At 36.5% G+C, this 23602-nt stretch overlaps 1 protein-coding gene across 1 annotated transcript in view; it reads left to right on the top strand.

The window, feature by feature from the left end:
- The first annotated feature begins 2034 nt into the window (after window positions 1-2034).
- Window positions 2035-23602, top strand: part of COL5A2 (collagen type V alpha 2 chain) — a 142519-nt gene continuing 120951 nt past the window's right edge. Inside the window, exon 1 of the mRNA XM_081261733.1 lies at window positions 2035-2353. Coding sequence (XP_081117859.1) covers window positions 2257-2353 — 97 coding nt within the window. The 5' untranslated portion in view covers window positions 2035-2256. The remainder of the gene's footprint in view (window positions 2354-23602) is intronic.

Genomic DNA, 23602 nt, shown 5'->3' with positions numbered 1-23602 from the left:
AGCATGGAGAATAGTTTCTGAAAGTTAAAGATTCTCTATACAAGTCTGTTATCTGTGCACTTCATTAAGGAATCCACACGAGATACTTGGAAACTGTGCTAACCCTTTGGTAGAAGAATGATATTGATGTCTACAATGGTCTCATAGTTGAATAGAACTGGCAAGTTCTGAGTGTAGCTATTTTCCCTCTGCATTTCTTTATTTTCCTGTCTCTCTCTTCAATATAGAGCAAGACAATTTTTAAGTCTTTCCCTCTCTCAGGTATTGTACAAAGAATTAGCAAAAGAGTGGTTTTGAGTCTCGGTTCAGCCATTCATTCAATGGGAGCAGGGCTGCACCCTTGGGAGCTATATGCTGGTGATAGCAGTCATTGAAATGAGACACGACTCAAGTGACAAGTTGTACTGATATGTACAGGGTTAGAAAGTTAGATGTGCTTGGGAAGTTGACCTTCTCTGGAATACTTCTTTAGAGATTATACTTCAAAGTTAAACTGCAAGATTCTTGGATTTCTTTTGTTAAGAACAAATGCTAGTTGGTGCTGGGGTTGTGGGTCAGTGGTAGAGCGCTTGCCTAGCATGTATGAGGCACTGGGTTCCATCCTTAGCACCACATAAAAAACCCAAATAAACAAAATAAAGATACTGTGCTCACCTACAACTAAAAATATTTTAAAAAGAATCCTCCATGTTGCTGATAGAGGAAATTAAAAAAAAAAAGATAGTAATTCCTTACTTGTTTAATCTCATTTTATAACCTCTCTTTTCTCAATATTTCTATTATGCTTAATGCATTCTGCATATATGTATATGCTCTGGCTCATATTTATTTGTTTTATGAAAATTTATTTTCTCAGCATCTACTTTTGTTCCTTAAAGGTGATGGGCATGCTTTTTATTTCCTTTGTGTCATCCTCTCCCTCGGCTACTTGGCCTTGTCCTGGGTGGGGGATCTGATCATTACTCAATAGCTGACTACCCTGTAGTGTGTGGGGCATCCATTCTGATTCTTTCTTTTTGTTCAATTATAAAGAACACACCGAGGGTCACTAAGATCTTGACAGGCCTGAGGTTTTCATAAAAGTTTACAGATATTGGTCTTAAAAGGCACGTTCAAGTGGTTCTGCCATATTTCCTGAAAAGCTGGTCCAGGGTTGATAACACTACCATCTACTTTTATGCAGCTCTTTGCAATTTGGAACTTAGTTAATAATATATTACTCATTTTAGTGTCACCAAATCCTGAGCACTCTTCAGGGCAAAGCCCTTTTTTCAAACAAGAAAATTGGAGTGCACAGAGATAAAGGACTATGTGTACGTTTACAAAATTGGTGAGTGGCAGATCTGGTGTTTGAACTGAGCTTTTCTGCATCCAAAGGCAGCTTTCTTCCCATTCCTCTGCAAGAGCTCAGTAGATTATTTTTCTACACAATAAAACTGTCTGTGAAAGAGGAACCTGCAGATGTGGCCCCTTAAGAGAAATGGAAAGAACTTAATTTGAAGTATGATGTATTTCAAATTCATTTGCCTAAAATTGTTTTTTTTTTTTTTTCCACCTGATTTTACCTGGACTTCAGTCTAATACTTCCCTTCCAGAGTATGGGATAAGAAACACAATCTGAGAAGGAGACAAGAATCCTTTCTATGTAGTCAAAAGAAAGGGTTAAAATGTGACTCTTTAAAGGTTTAAGGTGAAGGAGAGAGTCCTGAATTACCCAAATGCCAAAAATTAGGCATTTCTTCTCTATGTCCTTTTTCAGCCTATAGTGGAAAAAATAAGGGGTGTGAGTCTGGAGAAAGAGTTTAGGGAGGGGAGAATAGGATTCTTTTCCTCTAACAGGCTTTCTTTAAAAATAAAAGGAAAGAGAAATAAAAGTTTTGTGTCTGTTATTTCGCTCCATCTGTGTTTAAAGCATACATGAAATTGGGACAGTTTCAGGCACCAAGAGGCGTGTTCTGATTCGGTTGTTTACCATCAATCAGACGGTTGCTTGGCAGACACTGGATGGTTATGAGCCTGAACAAGCTGAAAGGGGGCAGGAAAAGAAGTGGAGGCAGCATTCTTCCTATTTAAAGCTGCATCGCTTGAAAAAAGTTTTCACAGACTGTGCTGGAGCTGGTGCTGAAAAAGGGGGATTGCTGAGGCTGCCCTGGTGCTGGTGCTGAAAGAAGAGCCCACAGCTGCCTTCATGGTGCTACAATAACCCCAGAATCTACTTTTCACTCCCAGGAGGATCCACATGTCTAATATTTAGATATGATGGCAAACTGGGTGGAAGCAAGATCTCTCCTCATTCTTACTGTTTTATTAGGGCAATTTGTCTCAATAAAAGCCCAGCAAGGAGGCCGGGATGGTGAGTTTGCCTTTTGCTTTGCTTGCAGTGTTTATGGCTCGGTTTGGGAACAGAGGTGGAATGTTAAGCCTCAGGAAGAGCATGAAGAGGAGGCTCGGTTTGAAGTTTGAGAAGGGGGCTGAAGGATTTGCACCTGGGAAAGGGGATGTTTGTATACCGGGAGCGCCTCTACCTGCCCTTGGAGGGGACACTGCTAACTACTTACTTCGAGGGGAAAAAGCCCAGAATCGGTTCCTTAGCTTGGGAGTGGGAAGTTTAAAAGACTCTTCTTCAGTCGGAGCGCGAAGGGCACTTGAGTTTGCAGAGAGGTCTGTTCTGTGGGCTGGAGCTTTCCGAGCGGGGGAAAGTCTCAGCAGAAGCTGGGTAGGGTGGAGTCTTTCTTGTACGGAACTTCAGCTGCTTCATAAAATTCTTTGTTTAGAAAAACCCCTGCGGGAACTCCGATAGCTCTGATATTTCTTTGTCTTTGGCTCCCCATTCTTTTCTCTTTACAGAAACTTAACTTCTTTTTCCCAGTTCTGTTTGTGATCTTACAGTTATTTCTGCATACTGAAAGGGAGTCTCCTTTATTTCTCCAAGACAGAGGCTGATAGAAGCCAGATTTCTTAAACAGTGGTGTTTTCCCACCCCACTGACTTGATTATCAGGACAGTGGTGGTTGCCGGTTGGAGGGCGGGAGGCAGGAAATCAGCATGCCTTACATATAGCTTATTTGGCATGGAGTACTTTTATGGGCATTTCCCCCGCAGACACAAGCTTTGGTTTTGTTTTGCTTTTCGTTTTTTTTTTTTTTTTTTCTTTTAAAGACAAAAATCATGCTTGCCTGGTTACTGAATCCCCCCCCCCCATGTGATTTGCATATGTTCGGATTGGGATATATGGTTAAGCAAAACTGCATGGCTAAAGGAGAAGATAAGAATATTTTTAAATTGGTTCCATTGATTGTTAAATCCTGACTCTTGAGGGTGGAAGTTTCAAATACATGCAGTACTCTTCTAATAGGCCCTTACAGAGTTTCATGACCATGAACATCAAACTCGAGCTTTTAAAACAGCACATGCATTATCCTTTCTTGTTACTGTCTTTCATAATCTCCATATTCATTTGTATATGTGTGTGTATACATGTATGTGTGTGTGTGTGTGTGTGTGTTATATATTCTTTTTTGCTCCTCTTCCCTGTGTACTTTTGCTCTAAAGATGTTTGTAAAAAGTAGCAGAGACCATAAGTTCTAAAAACTTTTAAAGAGTGAAAATAAAAATCTGAAGTTGAAGATTCAACAATCTGTCAGGAGTCCCATAGAGGGGGCACTTTTCTAAAATCTTGGAATTTTTTATGTTGCTTTTTTATGATTCAAAAAAAATGAGGCAACTTATAAAAAAGTAAAAATGCTTGAGTTTCTTTGTAAAGGCATGAAAAACGTGTTGTTTGCAGGGATAGGGGAGGTAATTGAACAGAAAATAGAAGTTAGGATAAAGGAGAACAAACATAGAAAAATTAATAGAAATAGAAAATCTGATTGTGAAATCCCTCACCAAAGTGACCAACTTTAATTTTAAACTTTCAGTACAACTTTCTTCCTTAATTTATTTTAAAATTAATCACATTTGTAAGGCATAGAAATAATTGAGAATGTGAATAAATAAATGTTTCAAAAGGCATATAGGAGAGGCCATATGTTAAAACCAAAAAAACAAAAGAAAAAAAAACAAACTTTCTAAATAGTTGTAATTACTCTGTAGGTGTTTCTGAAAAATAGGGAGAACTTAGTTTTCCTTACTACTGATTTACATAGGTGTTAAGAATGTGATGCTTGGTGCAGTGAAGTCCCCACCCTGAACCAACCCCTCTCCCCCACATAATCAAATAGCACAGAAACTGGAATTCCAAACATCAAATTTTATAGAGAACAAATGCCTCTATTTTCGACCTGCGCTAATACATGTGATAAAAATTCAATAGCAAAAAGAGTACTTATGGTCTTAATTAAAGATAATACAGAAAAATGTTCAGAATACAGTATGTTCCAAGCTATTTACATATTGTATGTACTTACCATGAATATTTTGATGTCTATTGATGTCCTATGGATACTTGCTATACTTTATTTTCCCTCTCTAGGCATGTTACAAGATTAGTAAAATTGTCAGAATTTAGAAGCTCTATGTGATTTTTGAATTTGAGGAAGAGAAAATTAGATAAATAAATAAAATAAATGTCTAAGATCTGCATGTTAAAAAAGTATGTTCTTTTTTTTCAAATTTTTTGGTATAACTAAGCCTTAGTATTAACTTTGTATACAAATATGTTTCCTTGGAAATGTAGAGAACTATCATTGTATGTAAGTGCATGTTTATGAGCTTTTATTTTTATGACTTAAAGGTATATTTTACTGGGGTTATTTTCTAGAAATGTAAAACATAAACACAGTGTCTGCCTGATGGAAATACATATAAATAACATCAAAGTAAATAAAAAAAATTTTAAGCATTTTAGGCCCAAATGGTACTACTTTTCCATAAAATTTAAGAGCTGATTTGATTTTTGTTTAATTCATAAAAACTGAGAAGAAAAAGTTTAGGAGTTGGGCTAACTTCAGTTGTAACTATTAAACAGCAAAAATAAATGGGTCAAGATGACCAAGTCAACTTTTCAAGTGTGTGTGTGTGTGTGTGTGTGTGTGTGTGTGTGTAGGGAGGTTTTGGAAGGTTCCACACTTGTTTTTTTGTAAGAGCAAATACCAGAGTGTTTATAGTGAAAATAAAAGTCTAACATCTAGGGAGCTATATACATTCTTATTATTAGAAGTAGGCACACTTAATCTTAGAAAATAATCTTAGATCATTGCATTCAACATTGGGTGAGCTATGGAGAGAAGGAATGGTGCAGAGATATAATTTTATTTCCAATATTGTAAACTTCGGTGCTTCCAGGGGCCAGGCAGGTAATATAAACAAGTAAAGCAAGTGAGTATTTGCACATTAATAGGGGATAATAGAGCTTGTGAAGAACTGAAGATGCATGTCCATTTTAAGCATTCAAAATTAATATTTTCAGAAAGTATTGCATAAGCCAAATAAAATACATCTGAGTGCCAAATTTGGCTCATGGATCATAAATTCCCAACACCCAAACTGCAACCCTGCACTGGTCTTCTATCCCCAAGTCAATTTCTGATTACTAAGAGGGGCTCACAGACCTTTCTATATTATGATCTCTTGCATTTTATGGTGTTATAACTGTCATTTATCCCACTATGAAGAAGCAGAGACTTAAAACTCATTAGTACTTGAATGGTATCATTTCAAAGGAGGTATAATATATGAATACATAGTGTAACATACTTGTTTACTCATAAATTATTTAAAACTCATTAGTCTTGAAATAGATATTGTAGATCATGTGGGACATGCAGACTTGTATAATGGTTGTTTTGAGTCCAGCTGTATTTATCAGAATGTAGTATGTATGTATGTATATATGAGGTTTTTTTCCTTATGTAACAGAAGCTTTTAAATAATTAGTAAAATGCTGGTATATTCCACAAAATCTTCAGGAACTCAAATTTTTCTCTTTCTCATCTTCTGTCCCTAGGGTATAGTCTTTGATTTTATTCCCCTAGATGGCTGCTGGAGCTCCAGCCATTACATGTACTTTCCAGGCATGTGAAAAGAGGAATAGGAGAGAGGAGCTAAAGGCTGTGACCCCATCCTTTAAAAAAAAATTGAGACTTTTAAGTCTTTTAAAACTTATAATTGGCCAGAATTTAATCTATGGTCACACAAGATTTTAAGGTAGTCTAGGAAATAAAGCCTTCTAGCTGGGCAGAACTGGCAATGTATGCCACTAAATAGAAGTTTGCTATGTAGGATATGAGGAAGAATATTTATTAGGTGGCAACTCTAGTTCTGGCCATGAGCATATGTGTTGCCCACTTTAATTGGAAAGGATCTTGTAGTGTGAATGAACAGAATATCCTCTAGTGGCCAGATGCACTCTGGTTATTAGTTATTATTGAGCAGACAGCAGAGCCAGAGTCACTGGCACTTAAATAACAGGCTGCATGTTTTTCTGCTTCCTACTTCTCTTCAGGTAAATTCAGATGTATTTAGAACTTTCGTCCAGATGAAAGTGAAGCTGTATTCTGAAGAGTACGCATATGTAGACTGGTAGACCCATAAGTTTAGTGGAATTTTTTATATTGAACAATGCAGTGTGTGCTTTAACCATGATTCAGGTTGGTTGGTAAGCAATCCACAGATCAGTGCTGAGTTGACTGCAGAACTGGGATCTTGTTACCTATATAGGTTCTGTCTAAATATCCTGATTTAGTAGGTACATATGTGGGCTAAGAATCTTCATATTTTCAAAGCCCTACAGAGAGCTCTGACTCACACTGGGAACCACTTATATTAAATCTCTGACTGACCTTCTTTTGCTCTGGATGTAGTCCCCTTGGCTTCTATGTTCCAAAGCTACACTCTGAGGTTTTGGTGATGTCTCACTTACTAGTCATTCCCTTTACTCATAAGGGTGACTGAAGTGTGTAGGTAAACCATTGCAAATTCACCATAATTTCTGGAGAAATAGCTCAAGACCCAAAGGCCCCTCAAGGTGGGTTAGGTCTACCATTCTACTCTGCAAAGGAGGTATGTTAGCAAATGTGTTTCCAGGCGAATGTCTACTTTTTGCCTTCCACCTACCCTGTCTCTCCCTGCTCTTCACACCTTCAGTACTGACACCATAGGCCTGACATTCATGGTGCTGATCATTCTAGACATGCACACAATGCAAGATGGGGTGTGTGTGTGTGTGTGTGTGTGTGTATGCAAAATCAGGAGGAAGATTTGGTTTGAGAAGCTTGGACTTACAAGTTTGGAATCATGTATCTGTGGTCAGAGAACGAAATCTCTTTTAAGCATTCAGCCTGGCCCAGGTTGAAAGATAATTCATGTGTCATCACTGGCCTTGTGTGGCCTTTGTAAGATGTTGGAACAGGGACTACCAACTTATGGAGCTAATGTTTTTTGTTTTTTTTTTTTTTTTTTTTTTTTGCTCTGAGATCACAAAATTGAAAAGTTTAGGCTTACATTTGAGAGAGCTAGTAATGGTAGGGGAAAATATTAGAATTGTGAATAATTAATGTAAGATATACATTTGGGTAAGTTGCACAAGGTTATACAAAACAAGTCTATCTTAGAGTTAATGACATGATTAATTCTTTGGCATAATATTCTATATGGTCTATATCCCTGAAATTGGAAACTTCCTCAAAGATGTGGCATGAGACATTCTCAATTTACTAATAAATGTGAGGTATTTGATTTTTTTTAACTATAAAATTTACAGCTTGAAAAAGTTTTCTGGGATCAAATGGAATTGTTAAGAAGATACTGACAAGTTAGTTTTCCTTTATGTTTCTTTCTATGTAAATTTCATGCACTCATCTAAATTTCGTGTTAGATGGATGAATGGGCATATTCTATATTTACAAGGCAATCTATTCTTGGTATTTGTGTGGGGCAGGGACAGTCAATTCAGTGGGAATTTTTGCTTTACAGGTATGACCCATATTGGCAGCCTTAGGTTTTTAATTTTATTTTATTGATACACTCAGAACTAAACCTTCAAAAGAAATCAAGATGGTTCCATCTTATGTTGAATGAATTGTCTAAGGAATAACCTGTCAGGGAAATTCCAGTTAAACATTGTTTCCCTTATCCATATCTTGCCTTCTACAGAGAAAGCAGTAATGTTAGCAACATTAATAAATTAATTATTAACATTGATAAATGAATGGGACTCGGTCCCCATGACATTCTGATATAATATTAAACTAAAAAAATATTTATCTTTCTTTTAAAGTTTAGGTTTGGAAAGGAGAAAGAGTCTCATTATTTTCTTTCTTTTTTTCCTTCTCTATTTGGGATGTCTATTTAATCAGAATTGTGAATTCAGCTTTTTTTTTTTAATTACCAGGAATTGAACCCAGAGGTGCTTAACCACTCAGTCACATCCCCAGCCCTATTTTTTAAAATTTTTATTTTGTTTATTTATTTTTATGTGGTGCTGAGGATCGAACTTAGTGCCTCACATGTGTGAGGCAAGTTCTCTGCCACTGAGCCACAACTCCATCCCTCCCAGCCCTATTTTATATTTTATTTAGAGACAGGGTCTCATTGAGTTGCTTAGTGCTTCACGTTTTCTGAGGATGGCTTTGAATTTGCAATCCTCCTGCCTCAGCCTCCGGAGCCACTGGGATTACCCGCATGAGCCACTGTGCGCTGCATGAATTCAGTTTTAAGGTAACAATAAACTACATTGTTGGTGGAAACACCACTTTCAACATAGGACCACAGCCTTGTAGTATTCTACATAGTTTCACGGGTACAGAAAGCCTTAAACCTCACAGAAGAAAACACCTGGGTCCTGGTCATTGTTCTCTTTAGCAGCTCTGCAACCTGCAGAGTCCTTTAGCTTCACTGGGCCTTCACATCCTCGAGTTGAAAAAAAATTGTTTTGGTACCAGGGATTGACCCCAGGGGCACTAAATCATGGAGCCAAATCCCCAGCCCTTTTGTTTTGTAGTTTGAGACAGGGCCTTGCTAAATTGCCTCAATAGTTAAGTTGCTGAGGCTGGCTTTGCACTTGTGATCCTCCTGCCTCAGCCTCCTGAGTCTCTGGGATTATAGGCCTGTGCCACTGCACCTGGCTTACATTGAAATTAAGGAAATAGTGCTCACTTGTGTCAATCTGATGGGACTTTTATGAGGATCACTTGGGAAATTTACCCAAAGGTAATTTGAGAGTAACCGAGACACAGAAATTGATAGGGCAATCTATTTCAATCATCATAGATAAAACCCCTAGTATATAGTTTTATAAAATTTTCACTAACTCTTTGAATTGTTCTGAAGTACCTTCTGAATTTGTTCTCCAATGTGTTGTTTGTGCTCATCTCATTGAGGATCTTGCTGTCCCAATTGTGCTCTCATTTCTATAAATTGAAATACTTTCTTTCCTTTGTCTACCCCCATTTCATCTGCAAACAAGTGCTGCTCTCTGCCAGGGCCCATGTCTAGCTCTCACTTATCTTTTTCCTTAGTCCGCCTGCTTTAAAGGACCGTTATAGTCATCTGTCCCTGCTTCCCATGGCCTCACTCTGACTCTTGTACTCTGACTCTGGACCCTCCGATTCCACCTAAGTTGGTCTGGTAGGACGAGGGTGAGCATTGTGCTCTTCCAGCGGCTGCTTTCTCGGTATCTCATCAGGCCTTTCTCCTTTATTTGGCAGCATTGACTGGTCCAGCTTTCTTGAAATCCTGTATGCTGGAGATTCTTCCCTCACCTCTTAGCTTCATCCATGGGTTCCTTGCCCTCTTTCCTCCCTTAGCACTTTGCTATTCGTATGTTCATAGGTTTGTTGGTTCTCTCTGGATGGGCTCTTCCTAAGCTCTCCAGGAATCTCACACACTGTCAGTCTTGTTTCACAGCTAAATGCAGATAAATATCAAATCTCTCCAGTTCTGATTTTTGGCATGAACTTCACAAGAATATATTAAATAATCCAGAACCACTTCAAGTTTAATGTATCCAAAACTCCATTAATAGTCTTCTCTGTAAGGCGGGGTCATTTTTCTCATGTAGATCTATGTCAGATAATGGCAACATCATCCAATCTGGACATTCAATCAGTAAAATTCTAAGCAGTCCCTAAGCTCTACAATTTTACATGGTAAACATTTATGAAACACCTCTACTTCATCTCTTCTACAGTGTGGTTCAGGCCATCTTCATCAATCGCTGAATTACCACAGTAGCATAGGAATTGACCTCCTTGCCTCTTATGTGACCCCTTCCCATCTGCGCATTCCATCTGCAGCTAGTGTGATATATAACTAAAGTCTGACCTTCCTTAAACCCTTCTCTGGCTCCTGAAACTTTACCAAACAATAATGTTCAAACATCTTAGCATGGCATAAATGACTGTCCTTGATGTGGCCCATTTCTAGAATTTTAGTTACATTGGTTGTTATTCTTTGCCTCTAAGTACAGAATTTTTATAGTGCTCACCTCCCAACACACACACACACACGCACACATACACACACACACACACTTTTGCTTTTTTAAAAATCTCTGTGCAGATCTCACTCAGAACTAACACTTCTCCTTAGTTTTGATCTAATTGTTCCTCCTTTACCATCTCACAAAACTCCGTACACTACATAAACCATATTCTGTTGAGAATGCTTTCTTTCCATGGATTCGTGTTACATGTTCTTGCCAGATTTGTCTTTCTAAGACCTATTTTTCTCAGGTCAATCCCCAGTTTAATAATTTAATCAGACTTTTCTATTGCATCATACTTAGCACACCATGTTGACACGAAATCCTTGCGTGTCTACTTTTTGTTAAACCTAGAATGCCAGAATCATCCAGCTGACTTTCAAGGCTATTTGTGATCATCTTCCCTCTAACCAAATAACCATTATTATAGCTATTATTGTTACTTAGCACTGTTAATGGTTGCACACTGTGTAGTATCCTTTCTCAGACCAGAGCTATTTTTTTTTTTTTTTTACTGTTACCACATCTAATTTTTGCAATTGGGTACTCCCAGCCTTCTAATTTCAGCTTCTTTCTGCCTATTGGCATTTTCCTTCAAGTGGTATTTCAAATCTTCTATCCCCTAATAAATTAGAGGGTTCTAGTCTACAGTAAATATCCCCTTTCCTTTCAGTGTGTGTTCTCAAAAGGTTTAATGTGTGCTGATGTTAACAGATGCTGAGTTTCTTGGGAGATAAGGCCAATTCCATAAATTCATTTTGTTTAGCTATTTTCTGCATAAATGCCAACTGACGATTATTTGAGAAAATCTGAGAAAAATTTTCTCCACAATTCCTATCATTCAAGTATGAGTGAACAGAATTCAGTTTCAGGTTTTGCAAAGTATATTTGCATATTCTTGGACATTTTTCTTGACTTCACCATGTCTTGATTTCTTCGTCCATAAAACTGGATTAATAATATTTACCTCAAATGTTATTATGGAGATAGTTTTGTGTATAAACCACCTTCATGTTAGTGTGGCTCCCAACAAAAGAATTGGCTTAGTCAAGGTATTTCATATTATTACATTACTATTTAATAATAATAGCAAACATAACAAATGCTTGTTGGGTTGATTAGGAGAACCAATATGTTAGATAATATAGAAGTAAAGCAATAACTTTTGTTCTCAAAGAGATTAAAGTCTAGTGTAGAACTCAAATTCAAATTTTATCTACTATTTATTTTGAAAGTATATCAATACTTTATGTGTTAATGATTCTCTTAAATTTTCTTAATTTTTTTGCTATTTGGATAGAAGGGATATATTGTATTGTCTTCTTATGTTGGTTTACTACTGAAAAGAAAAAAAGAAAGTAAAAGCAAAGCCCTCTTCCTCCTGGACACTTCTAATGTCTCTGTGCTTTGAAGCATCACGGTCTCTCCTATTTCACACCCCACATGCCTTTAGTTCCCTGTGACTGTTCTCAAAGTGTGTGCAAGCCAAGCATGACCCACTCCATGTCCCAGTGCTACCTCATATCTGTCTACCAACTCTGCTTCAGAGTTTATTTTATGAAAATATGATAGTCATAAAAGTCTTTATTAAAAATTTGAGGCTTATTTTCCACTCTGCCTTGCTTTGGGCTGCATGCGAAATGAGAGGAATTGCTTCACTGCACAGGGATTTACAAGGCAGCTCCCAGGACTATTTGGATACAGTAGTGGGGGTGACCATCTTTTCCCAGGCTCTGCAGCATTTTCCAAAGGCTGTTAATTTATTTCACTCCCTCTACTCCCAGGAGATTCTTGTGAATTGACTCCAGAAAGCAGAAAATGGTGTAGCATATAGCCACATGATTTATACACTTTACTTACTTTGGAGCACTTTGCTTTCTTTATAGATTTTGCAATTTAAAAAACAACGATGGGTTTAACATGGGAGGAGAGATGCAGAGATAATTTTACCAGGTACTTATAACCCTGACATTTTAAATTAAATCTTTGATATTCAATATGGTCATTGTGTGGTCATCATCCTTACATTTTCTCATTATGGAATTCTGAATTTATGGACAGTTTCCATAGCAAATAAAACTTATTTATAGAGATTTAGTATTTTCATTTATCTCAAGAACTATTATCTGCTATTTTTTTTCTGAGAAGAAAGAACATATCAGATTCATTTATGCTAATTTGAAAGTATTTTTAAGCTTTTTCTTTTTCAATCTTTCTAGAGCTTTATATTGAAGAAACGACAAGTTACAGTTTAATTGAGAGCATCAAGTTTCTTGTGCTATTATTAAATCGTCTTTCTCATGTTAGGACTAAATTTTTAGCTAGAATTTCTTGTAGGGTGGATTGGTGGAGGTGAGGCTAAGCATCTACCATGGAAAGATAAACTGCACAGAAGTTTTCTCAGTCTTTGGTTGTAAACACAGAACCTCTGATATTTCAGCAAAGAAGACTTCTGCTTGCTTTGAGAGGACAGAAGGGCACTAAACATTCCAAGGCAAGTGAGAGATTCTGATGTAAGAATTTTCATTTACATGAGACCAATTGAAACAATTAGTTCTAGAATGCTAAATCAATAAATATACTTCAAGGGCCCCTGTGGGTGCTTGGGTTTGAGTATCTGGAGGATGACAAACTAAAATTAAATAGCACATTTTATAATATCGTAGTATATTCAATATATAAATAGTATGTTTCATAAACTTTCTCACTTGAGCTGCCTCTTGCTGATGACCAGTTCTAGGGAATTAATCTAGAAATAGATGGCTTATTTTAATTAATTAATTAATTATTTTAGATAAATATACTCTCAATCTCTTTTCTGTTGGAGGGAAAGGCATTCAGGATTCTGCGGTCATCTTTCCCTTTCTAGGGTCACACACTGCAGCAGCACCATCTGGATGTCACTTTCTCAAATTTTGCCTTAGATTATAGACTTCTTCTTAACTTTCTGTGAAAACATACTTCTTGGGTATCCACTTCTTTCCTACTCCATAGGGAACTAAGGCACTCCACATGCCCTCTGTAGTTATTGCTGCAGTGCACAGTTTTAATAATATTACTTCCTTGAAATGTGAGCTCATTATACGGTAATTTGTCTTTTAGGATGTTTTCCTCAATATTCTCTGGCATCAGCATCAGCTGACCTGGTTCTGGGTAGAAACTCCAGTATCCCAGAGGTGCTCTGCTCACCTATAAGAGGATAAAATTCCGTGGCCATAGATGCTGAGCACTTATTCCTGGAGGGTTCCACAATAGAAACATTATAATCCCTTCAATTCTATTCTAATAGGAACTGAAAACTGCCTAGTATATTCAGAATTGAAATTTGCTCACTAGATTCCCACTGTTTCTGAAAAGGACTTTTGGGTTTCTTTGGGATAGAATCCTAAATTGCCACATCATATATGTCCAAAGTCACCTATCATGGCCAACTGAACTTTAAGGAGTTGTTCCCAAGTGACAAATTCCCTGGAACCATTTCAGAATCGATACTTCCATCTCTTTCCTTCTCTCCCTGTCTGCAAGGTCAATGCCTTCCCTTTTCTGCTTAGATAACTTAAAAAAATTTAAATCTGTATGTTCTTTCTAAGGACTTTTTACAGCAAGTTTCATGTTATGCTTGATTAAAACCTCATGCCTCTGCCATCAGCAGGATGTGGAGAATAGAAAGAGGGCATGAAAAGCATTAAGTGGCAGTAGGCAGACAATTCCAGCTGACAGTTGGCTCCCATAGCATCTGTGAGGCTTCCTTATGACCATATCTTCATGATCTCTTGTAAGATTTTTCAGAGAATTTCAAAGAATTTGGTATCTCTCAATTTTTACTCTTTGATTTCTACTTTTTAAATTCTACATATATGAAAGATAATGAATTCAGATTAAATAAAAGGTGCCAAAATGATACATCTTTATTCTTTTGGGCCAGTGGCAAAGATACTATCAATTAGGTCTACAGATAGTGGGAGTAGGATGTTGACTCAGCAGTGAGATTTCTTTTGATCCTGGGGAATTCCTTGAGTTCCCAACCAGTGCCATTTCAGTTTCTTTTGACCCTGGGAAATTCCTTGAGTTCCTAACCATTACCATTTCAAAAAGCATTTACTTTTTTTTTTAAAAAATAATTTAAAATTCCTTTATTTAGAGCTCCCTTTCCATCTACTTTCTAAAAGCAGTTAACAAAGCCAGTGTCTTTGGAGTCTCACAGTTGCCTCCTGGAGTTTGACTTTGCTAAATTTGTGACCTTGAGCAAGTTATTAATCTTCTTTGAGATACAGTTTCTTCTTCTTCATATTGAACAATTTAACAATTTAACATGCTTGATACTTTAAATGCTTCCTACTTTATGGGCACCAGGAAATGTTGACCTTGTTAGTACTTTAAGGATGGGTTCCCTGATTGATAGTTTCTTCCATAACTAAAATAATTTCTATAAGACCAGTTACTAGGCTTGATAGGAGGAAGGATAGGGGTACAGTGAATCCCAGGTACCTGGGGCAAAACCAGGGGGGGAGTGTGTGCAAGGGGTATAACTAGGAAATTTGAAATGGTAATAATGAATTTTTGTTAATCACTTGTTTTTTCCTTTGGGATAAGCTTGTACTAAACTCTTGATTATTCACAAAGCAAGTCAGGAAAAGCAAACCTGCAAAATCCCTGAAAGTTACACTTTGATATTGGGATGCATTTCACAAACTTGACATTATGTATACTCATTTAATTTAATTATTTTTTTCTGATATAAAGATTTTTTCATCAATTGTTTGCACTTTGGCTCAGTTGTTTGAAAAAGACAGAGCTATGCCTAATACATAAAACCTCTGTTTACTTTTCTGAGCTTTTTAAGGATGTCATGCTAGACTTATTTGACCCTGCAGGCAATGCTTTGTGAGGGATGGCGTGCACCTTCCCTGAGAGGCCAGTGAGGAGTAGGCAGCTATGTGAGTTCACTTGGCCTCACTAACTCAATCTGGCAAGAGACTCCAGTAGCATAAAACTGAGTCAGATGACTGGAATGAAGTCCTGACTCTTCCCTTATAAACTGCTTGTAAGTACTATAGCCTTAATTCTCTCATTTATAATTCTTTATAATTTTCTATCTTATAAGTTCAAATAGTTTCATTTGTCAGATGTAAATTCCTGCATAAGAACACTGTTATTATTTTAGCATTCACTGCTAGGATGAACACTTAGCTAGATGCAAAATAAATTTGTTCTTTGAAGTAAATAGTCATATGAATAATTCAAAAGAATACAAGATTTTTCATAGAAGTTAAGGAAAGTAAAGCTGTTCATTTTTTAAAAGTTTAAAACCTCGAATTGAATAAAGTAAAATGGCCTTTTTATATAACAACCTAGAACACCTCCCAAAGTCCCCAAACAGGATTTAATAGGAAAAAAAATAAGAATAGAGGCTTTAACTTGAGGATAAACAAAGCAGATGGACACAGTCTTTCTATGAGCAAAAATGTAGCTTCCTGGTGAAGGTTGAAACCACTATTGTTATTACTTTTCCCTAATTCATCTCTCCTCAGGAAGCCAGTCTCAAAATCCAAGTCCAGTGCTCAGGGCCTGTTTGTGGCATTGTATCTCTTTTCCTTGGGTCAGAAGGTGACTTGGAGCAAGAAGTTTAAACTGGTGACAAATGTCCCCAGCAATCTGAGCCAGGTGTTTAGACAAAGGGCCCATCTTCTCTCAGGCCTGTCTACTTTCTGGTATATTTTAAGACTCTTTACTTGGGCAGAGAGAAACATGCAGTTAAAGAGATGAGGGCTTCAAGTAAATATACTGTTACTTTCTTTCATGAATGAATTGTTGAAATAATTTTAATGAAAAGCTTCTAAATTAAAACTGGACCAGAACACAGGAAATCTGCATTCTAATTGCAGCTCTGTCATGGACTAACTTGGTGATTTGGGGGAAGTGACTTAAATTCTCTGGGCCTCAGTTTCTTCCTTTGTAAAACTTGGGATATATTATCCAGGGCCACTTTAAGCCCTGAAAGTCTATGACTATGGAACATTTACATAAATTTACTTAGGTCAGATTTGTGTTATGAAAAAAAAGAAGTGTGTCACTTTAGATTGGGTAGAGAGAAGAGATGGGAGGGGAGGGGAGGGGAAGGGGGGATAGGAAGGACAGCAGAATAAAATAGACATTATTATTGCTGTATGTATATATGTGACTGTATGACCAATGTGATTCTGCAACTTGTACACTCAGAAAAATGAGAAATTATACCCCATCTGATTCAAATGTATGATAAGTCAAGATCATTGTACTGTCATGTGTAACTAATTAAAACAAATTAAAAAATACTATGGAGAATCTCAAGTACATTGTATAATAGTTGGAGGAGTCATTCATAATATCTGTGGGTAATAGATTTGTTTGCCTTTCAGTTAGGATTTAAAGTTTGGATCCAGGTTTATAGTTATTTCCCTAAATATAGTTTACTTAAGAAACATAACTCCCAATTTATAACCTTATAAAATGATCTGATTTTCAGCAAGTGGCTCCACACAATGTTTCTAGGTAAAATAGGAGATGATTATGGGGAAAAAAAATCTAAAATAATCTGATATTATGTTTTATAGGTTTCAGGGTAAGCTGGAATTTTCAAATTAGAATGAAAATATGTGAATATATCATGTATTACACTATCATAACAATGAAACTGAAGTTCCCTAAATGTTCTTTAGAGTGGTACTGTATTAAAGTTCAATTATGCATGCTTTTCTTTATAGATAATGAATTTGTCTTTGTGGTAGAAATACTGCTTATTTTTCCGAACAACCTAATGAACCCGTTAAATGTTGTTATTTTCTTCTTCTTTTTTTTTTCATTTTTAAAGTGATGTTTATTGAGGTATACTTTGCACTTATTAAAACCCATTTTTTAGCTGTGTGGTCCTACAGATCTTGATAAATCAGTATAGGCTGGTAAAGACCATCAAAATCAAAGCACTTGACACTTCCTTTACTCTATAGAGTTCCCTTAAGTCCTTGTAACTTACTCTTTCCCTTGATTTTACCTCTTCTGTCTATTCCTGAAGGTGAACCCACTAACCTTTATTTCACTATCATCAATAAATAATAATAATAATAATACAAGAGCAAGAGAAGGAGGAGGAACAGAGGAAGAAATGTTATGAATAAGTGGTCATGGGTTTTCTCACACTCTCTTGATTCCTTATTTTGTATTTTTCTCTTATTTTTCATTACAGTTAAGTCTATTGAGGGATTTGTATGTAACGTGACTATTTACAAGGTCTGATTTATTCCACTGACATTTCTTGAGCACAAAACTTTGGGAGTATGCTGCTTGCCCTCCCTTTCCTTCAGGGAAGGTGCGACTCCATTTCTGTGTTTCTTTCTCCCATTTCCTTCCCTCACCAAAATTGAATGATTCCTGTAAACATCTATGTTTCCAAATCCTTCTAGAATTTCACTTCTTAGCATTCTGAGCAGAAAACAAGACTCCCTATCCCTCTCTCTTAAAAAATGTCTTTATAAGTAGTGTGTGTGTCTAATTCAAGTGCATGAAGTATTTGGATTAAAAGCCTGATGATATTAAAAACAAAGCATACAACTGAAATGTGCCCATCCACATGAAATGAGAGATTCCAATGGGCAAAAACTACCAGGTTCTGGCTGAATGTATACTTCACCAAGTGAGATGTACTTGTTCACTTTAACACACTTGACAGAAAATTGTGTCTTTGGGGAATATAAATCCCATTCTATCATCACAATTCCTTATAAAAGTATGTAAGTACATTATAATTTCTTTGAATTATTCTTAAGAATTGGCATTTTATTCAAAGAAATGATGCTGTATCTCAAATGATAATGACTTCAACTTGCGGTGACTTCCCACAGAGAAGTATTTCCCCCCACCCTGCCCTGCAACCTATGGGATGATTACTTTCATTTATTCATAATTCCACAAATAGGCACTGTTCTGCAAGATGCAGAAAAAAATATTTAACCCTTTTCTCCCCGGTGTTAATCATCTAGTAAAGGTGAGACAAATAAGACCAGCACAAGCCTTTGTGGTCTGTGCTGTGATGGAGATAGGGCCCCTGGAAGATGTGTCTGTCACATACTGCCTCAGAGGTGAAGGGCTGGCTGGGAGCTCAAGGAAGGCTCGTAGAGGGGACAGCTGAGTGGAATCATTTCTGTGCATTAACTCTGTTATTTCCCTTATCTTATTCCATTCTTTCCTTCACATGGAAATCCTTCAATTCTTCCAAGACTAATGTGCATATGCTTTGAAATCTTTTGAAATATCCTATATACCTTTGCTCTTTTTTCTCTAAATCATAAATAATACTTTCTCTTCCAGTATATTTACTGTTTAATAGATCCTTCTAGGCATTGTCCATTGTTGTAGCTTCACTTATGTAACAGATACCATTGACTCTTAGTTATATCATGTGACAATTGAGGACAAAGACTCTCAAACTGAGAAAGTTGGATCCAGATCCAGTACTAAGCATATCAATGACTAATCCATGTTTATGAATGATAGTTCAAGAAAAATATATTTCTTTTGATCTTGATTGTCCAAAATCTAGCTACTTCTCTTTGTTAATTGTCAGTTCATTGCCTAATTATATCATTCAGCCTTGCCTAAATTTTTTTTTAAATTCGTTTTACTTGTAGATGGAAACAATACTTTTATTTTGTTTATTTACTTTTTTTATGTAGTGCTGAGGATTGAACCCAGTGCCTTACATATGCTAGGCAAGCACTCTACCACTGAGCCACAATCCCAGTGCCTAAATTTTTATATACATAGCAATAAACTAAAAAATATGGAACCAACTTTCATATAGATTAGTTATATTTAGTGTCTTTTTTTAACTAAAGCACCACAAAAAACCACTTGGAAGTATTTAATTCATTACTAATTGAGAGGAAAAATTAATTTTATAATTTTCCTATTTTAAATTAAATTTATTTTTAACTGATACATAAAGTCACAGAATAATAGTACGTATTAATGGAGTATCATGATGCATGCATATATTATGTAATCAGAGTAAACATGTACTGCTTTTTTATGGCAAAAAACATTCAAAATAATTTCTTTTGTCTTTCTTTTCTTTTTGTGGGTGAGGGGTGGTGGTGGTACTGGGATTGGAACCGAGGACTTCCCACATGCTAGCCTCTACTGCTGATCTATACTCTAAATCCTATTTATTTTTATTTTGATACAGCTTTAGTCAAAAAAGACACTAGTATCTATATTAAAGTTGGTTCCATATTTTTTAGTTTATTGCTACATATATAAAAATTTAGGCAAGGCTGAGTAATGTAATTAGGCAATGAACTGACAATTAACAAAGAGAAGTACCTGGATTTTGGACCATCCAGATCAAAAGAAATATATTTTGCTTAGTTACTTAGGCTGACCTCAACCTTCTGATCTTCCTGTCTCACCCTCCCCAGTAGCTGGGTTACTTATGTGTATCACTGCACCTGATTTATAGCTTTTTGCCATCTATATTCACCCTACCGTGCAAGAGAACATCAGAGCTTCTTACTCCCATCTAAGTACAGCTTAGTACCTATTAGTCATCACTTCCCCTGCCCACATTTTATTTACTGTGATTTTATTCAAGACATAAGAACACAAAAATGTTTAACACACTATCCCATATTAAAAGAATATATGTGAGAGGGATAAGGTATGAACAGTGGCTGTACCACAGTGCAATAAATATAATGAAAGGGGTGGCTTAGGAGGAGGATCTAACTCACCCATGGGAACATAGCTTGGTTTCCTGCAGGAGATGAACCCAGAACATAAATGATGGATGTGTAGCCATCAGCAGAAACGAGACAAGAGAAGAGCAAGTAGATGACAAGTAGATAGAAAAAAAAATACATGAAGAAGTTCTCAGAAACTTTAGTTAGCATTGTTTTGTGAGGAAGTACAACTGCTTTAATACCTTGGGGCATGGGATGGAATTTATAATGATATTAGTTATTATAGTTTTGATAAATTATCAATTGATTAAAAACTCAGTATGTATTAGTAGTGGAGGTGGAAAGTATAGGTAATTTTTTTATTTCCCTATTAATAAAAAAGGTGAGGTGTGAAAGGAAGAAGAGATATTAAATCATAGTTGGAATAGGATTTAGAGTCAAGTGAGGATTTTTGTTTAAATTTGTTATCAGGTGGTACAGTGAGATGTTTATAGGCTTCAAGAAAGAGTACCATGCAAAGGAATATGTTGAGGAGAGACAAAGAAGGATGGGAGTTGACCATTTTATAGCAAGGCACATGTTTGGTGGAAAGGTAGTGGGGTTAGGCTTAAGGAGATTAGATATTATGTATTTGATACTAGAACAAAGAAACAAAGAGGCTGTTATAGTCTCAGATGAAGGTAATATATTTATGTTCTAAGATGGGCAGTTATGATAATTCATGTCTACATACATAAACTATTTTTATTGCCTCAATTATTTTAATCCATCAATTATATTAAGTTACATATACTGGGATACCTTTTATGAGCAACTGTTCTACCCTATTTCTTTTTGTTCTAATATTGCATGAAAATTATCAGTATCATTTTTATAAATTGGGAATGGTCATGTTTTCATCACTGTGACCAAAATACCTAATAAGAACAACTTAGAGGAGGAACGATGTATTTTGGCATGTAGAGAGGTAGAAAGAGGGAGAAGAGAGAGAAAGAGGAAACAAGCAAGCATGAGTACCAGAAGACAAACCATTCCAGAGCATATCCCCAACCCCATGACCTACCTTCTCCAACTATGTCCCCCATCTCAGTACTCCATTCAGCTATCACAGGATTACTCCATCAAATGGGTTAGTCCACTAATGGACAAAGCTCTCATGTCCCTATCTTTGCCTAAAAGTTCCACCTTTGAACCTTGCTACACTGTGAACCAAGCTTTCACCATGAGCTTTTTGGGGGATATTCCAGATCTAAACCATAACAATGAAAATATATAATGTCTCCTTTCCCAACTAGACAATGTGCTGTTCTTTTGGATGACGTCAGCTTTACCCTTGAACCCATCCTTAATTCACTGTTAAAAAATTCAAGTGTTACCAAATCACAACAATAAAAAGATTTACTTATAGTGGTAAGACTAGAGTTTTTTTGTGCAGACCAATGGTCTATACTCTGTTAACATTAATATTTAGTTTTCTGCCTTTGTAAATAGTAGTATTACACTATATGTAAGGTATATAATTTGTGGAATATGTGCACTTTCTTTCTTTTGTTCTTCTTTCTTTTTTCTTTCTTTTTTTTTTTTTTGTGGTACTGGGGATTAAATTCAGGGCTACTCAACCATTAAGCCACACCCGCAGCCCTATTTTTATTTAGAGACAGGGTCTCATGAAGTTGCTTAGTGCCTCACTTTTGCTGAGGCTGGCTTTGAACTCAGGATCCTCCTGCCTCAGCCTCCTGAGCTGCTGGGATTATAAGTGTGCACCACTGCGCCTGGCTGGAATATGTACACTTAATGTACATATTCTAAGAACTTTAGATTACAGATGGAAAAAATGTCCAATAATGCAGAGGGTGTTAGACAGAGATAGAGAACCTAAATTTTTCAGCATTCAGTCAGAGTCTTTAATTGTATAGTATAGACAGGAGAAAGTGAAAGGAGGAGGACAGTTTTAGTCACCACGAATACTCTACACTATATGAAAATCATTTGTGTTTGGTGTTTTCTTAGAAACTTCAGTAAGACCATCCCATGGCAGGCAGTAATTGGGGAAAGTATAATTCAATGTTGTAGAAGTTTAGAGTTTAATTTTACATATTTTTTATTCTTGAAAGTTGCAGATAAGCATTAAGAGCTTTTTTGTTTACCCAACTAAAAATTTACTTGCAAAGAAATTGGTAACCCTGTAAGCTGGAATCAGTGCAGAGATGAAAACAAATGTAATTATAGGCTGTGTGCTATGTGACAGGGCAAGAACCAAAAATGACTTTTGGAAGGAAACAAATAATGCTTGTTTAGCATTCAGTGACATATTCCTAATTGGCCAAATATCCCTACCTTATAAGTGCCAGTTTAGACACTGAAAACAGAAAAAATAGAAATGATGCCAATATGAAACACAGCTAGCTGAAGATTTTTGTAAAGAGAACTGATAGGTATATAACAACATAGATACAGGATAGCTTAAGCAGAAACCAGACATCTGAACCAAATGTTTTTAGTAGAATGACCTCTAATGAAACTGTGTATTTGCTAAGAAAATATTTTTATTTCTGCTGTGGTGACATTTTTGATCAACACATTTGTTCAAGTTTCCATGAAGGGAGTTCCAAATGAGTTAAAAATTTATCCAGCAGCAGTGTTTTAATAATTTGTGTGAACCATGCTTATTTATCATCACTCTGTTGATAAGAAATATTTGATTTTTATTTACCAAGCTAAGTGCTATGGTGCCCTCAATCTGTATATTTATTGATAAATTTGAAGTAGAATCCTTGGTTCCTGACCTTAGGAAGAGGCTAAGAAATCGGCTATATAAGCACCACTATGGTTTGGATAAAATTTAAATCTGTCCTACCCACAAAGGACATTTATTGCAGAGTTGGACCCCAGGAAGGTAGTATTGGTAGGTGGTGGGACCTTTAAGGAGTGTGGTCTGTTAGGAGGTCCTTACTGCTGAAAAGACTGTCCTTGGAAGGGATTAAGGTAGTTCTCCCAAGAGTGAGTTGTTATGAGAGCAAGCTCAACTCCTGATTCTCTCTTGGGCTTGGTTTGAGATGTCATCTTTCATTCACACATGTACTTCTGTCACTACCATCTGCCATGAAGTGACACAGTCAAGGAGGCCCCTTGCTAGGAGCTGTGCCATGCTGTTTGGACTTTCAACATTTAAATTTGTAGTTGTTAGTATTTTTTTTTTTTTTTTTTGGTAATAGTGGTGAAAATGGACTAATACAAGCACTGAACAAAAAGGATGTTAAACTTTTGGGAATAATCCTAGAGTCAGCTGAGGAAACAGGGAGTCCAGCTGGAGTTGTTAGGAAGTGTGTGAAGTCTTCAGAGAGGGAGTAGGCAGGAGAATATAGTGTGGTGGAAGGCATCAGAAGGTTTCCTAAGAAGAGATGGGTGGCACCTATACCATAAAGATCCGAGGGAAGAAGGATGGTGGGAAAGTACTGGATCTGGC

This window comes from Spermophilus citellus, assembly GCF_964194105.1.
Source record: "Spermophilus citellus genome assembly, chromosome: 11".
Classification (NCBI taxonomy): Eukaryota; Metazoa; Chordata; class Mammalia; order Rodentia; family Sciuridae; genus Spermophilus; species Spermophilus citellus.
Note: the sequence above shows the minus strand (reverse complement) of the source record. Positions and strands in the feature narration are given on the sequence as shown.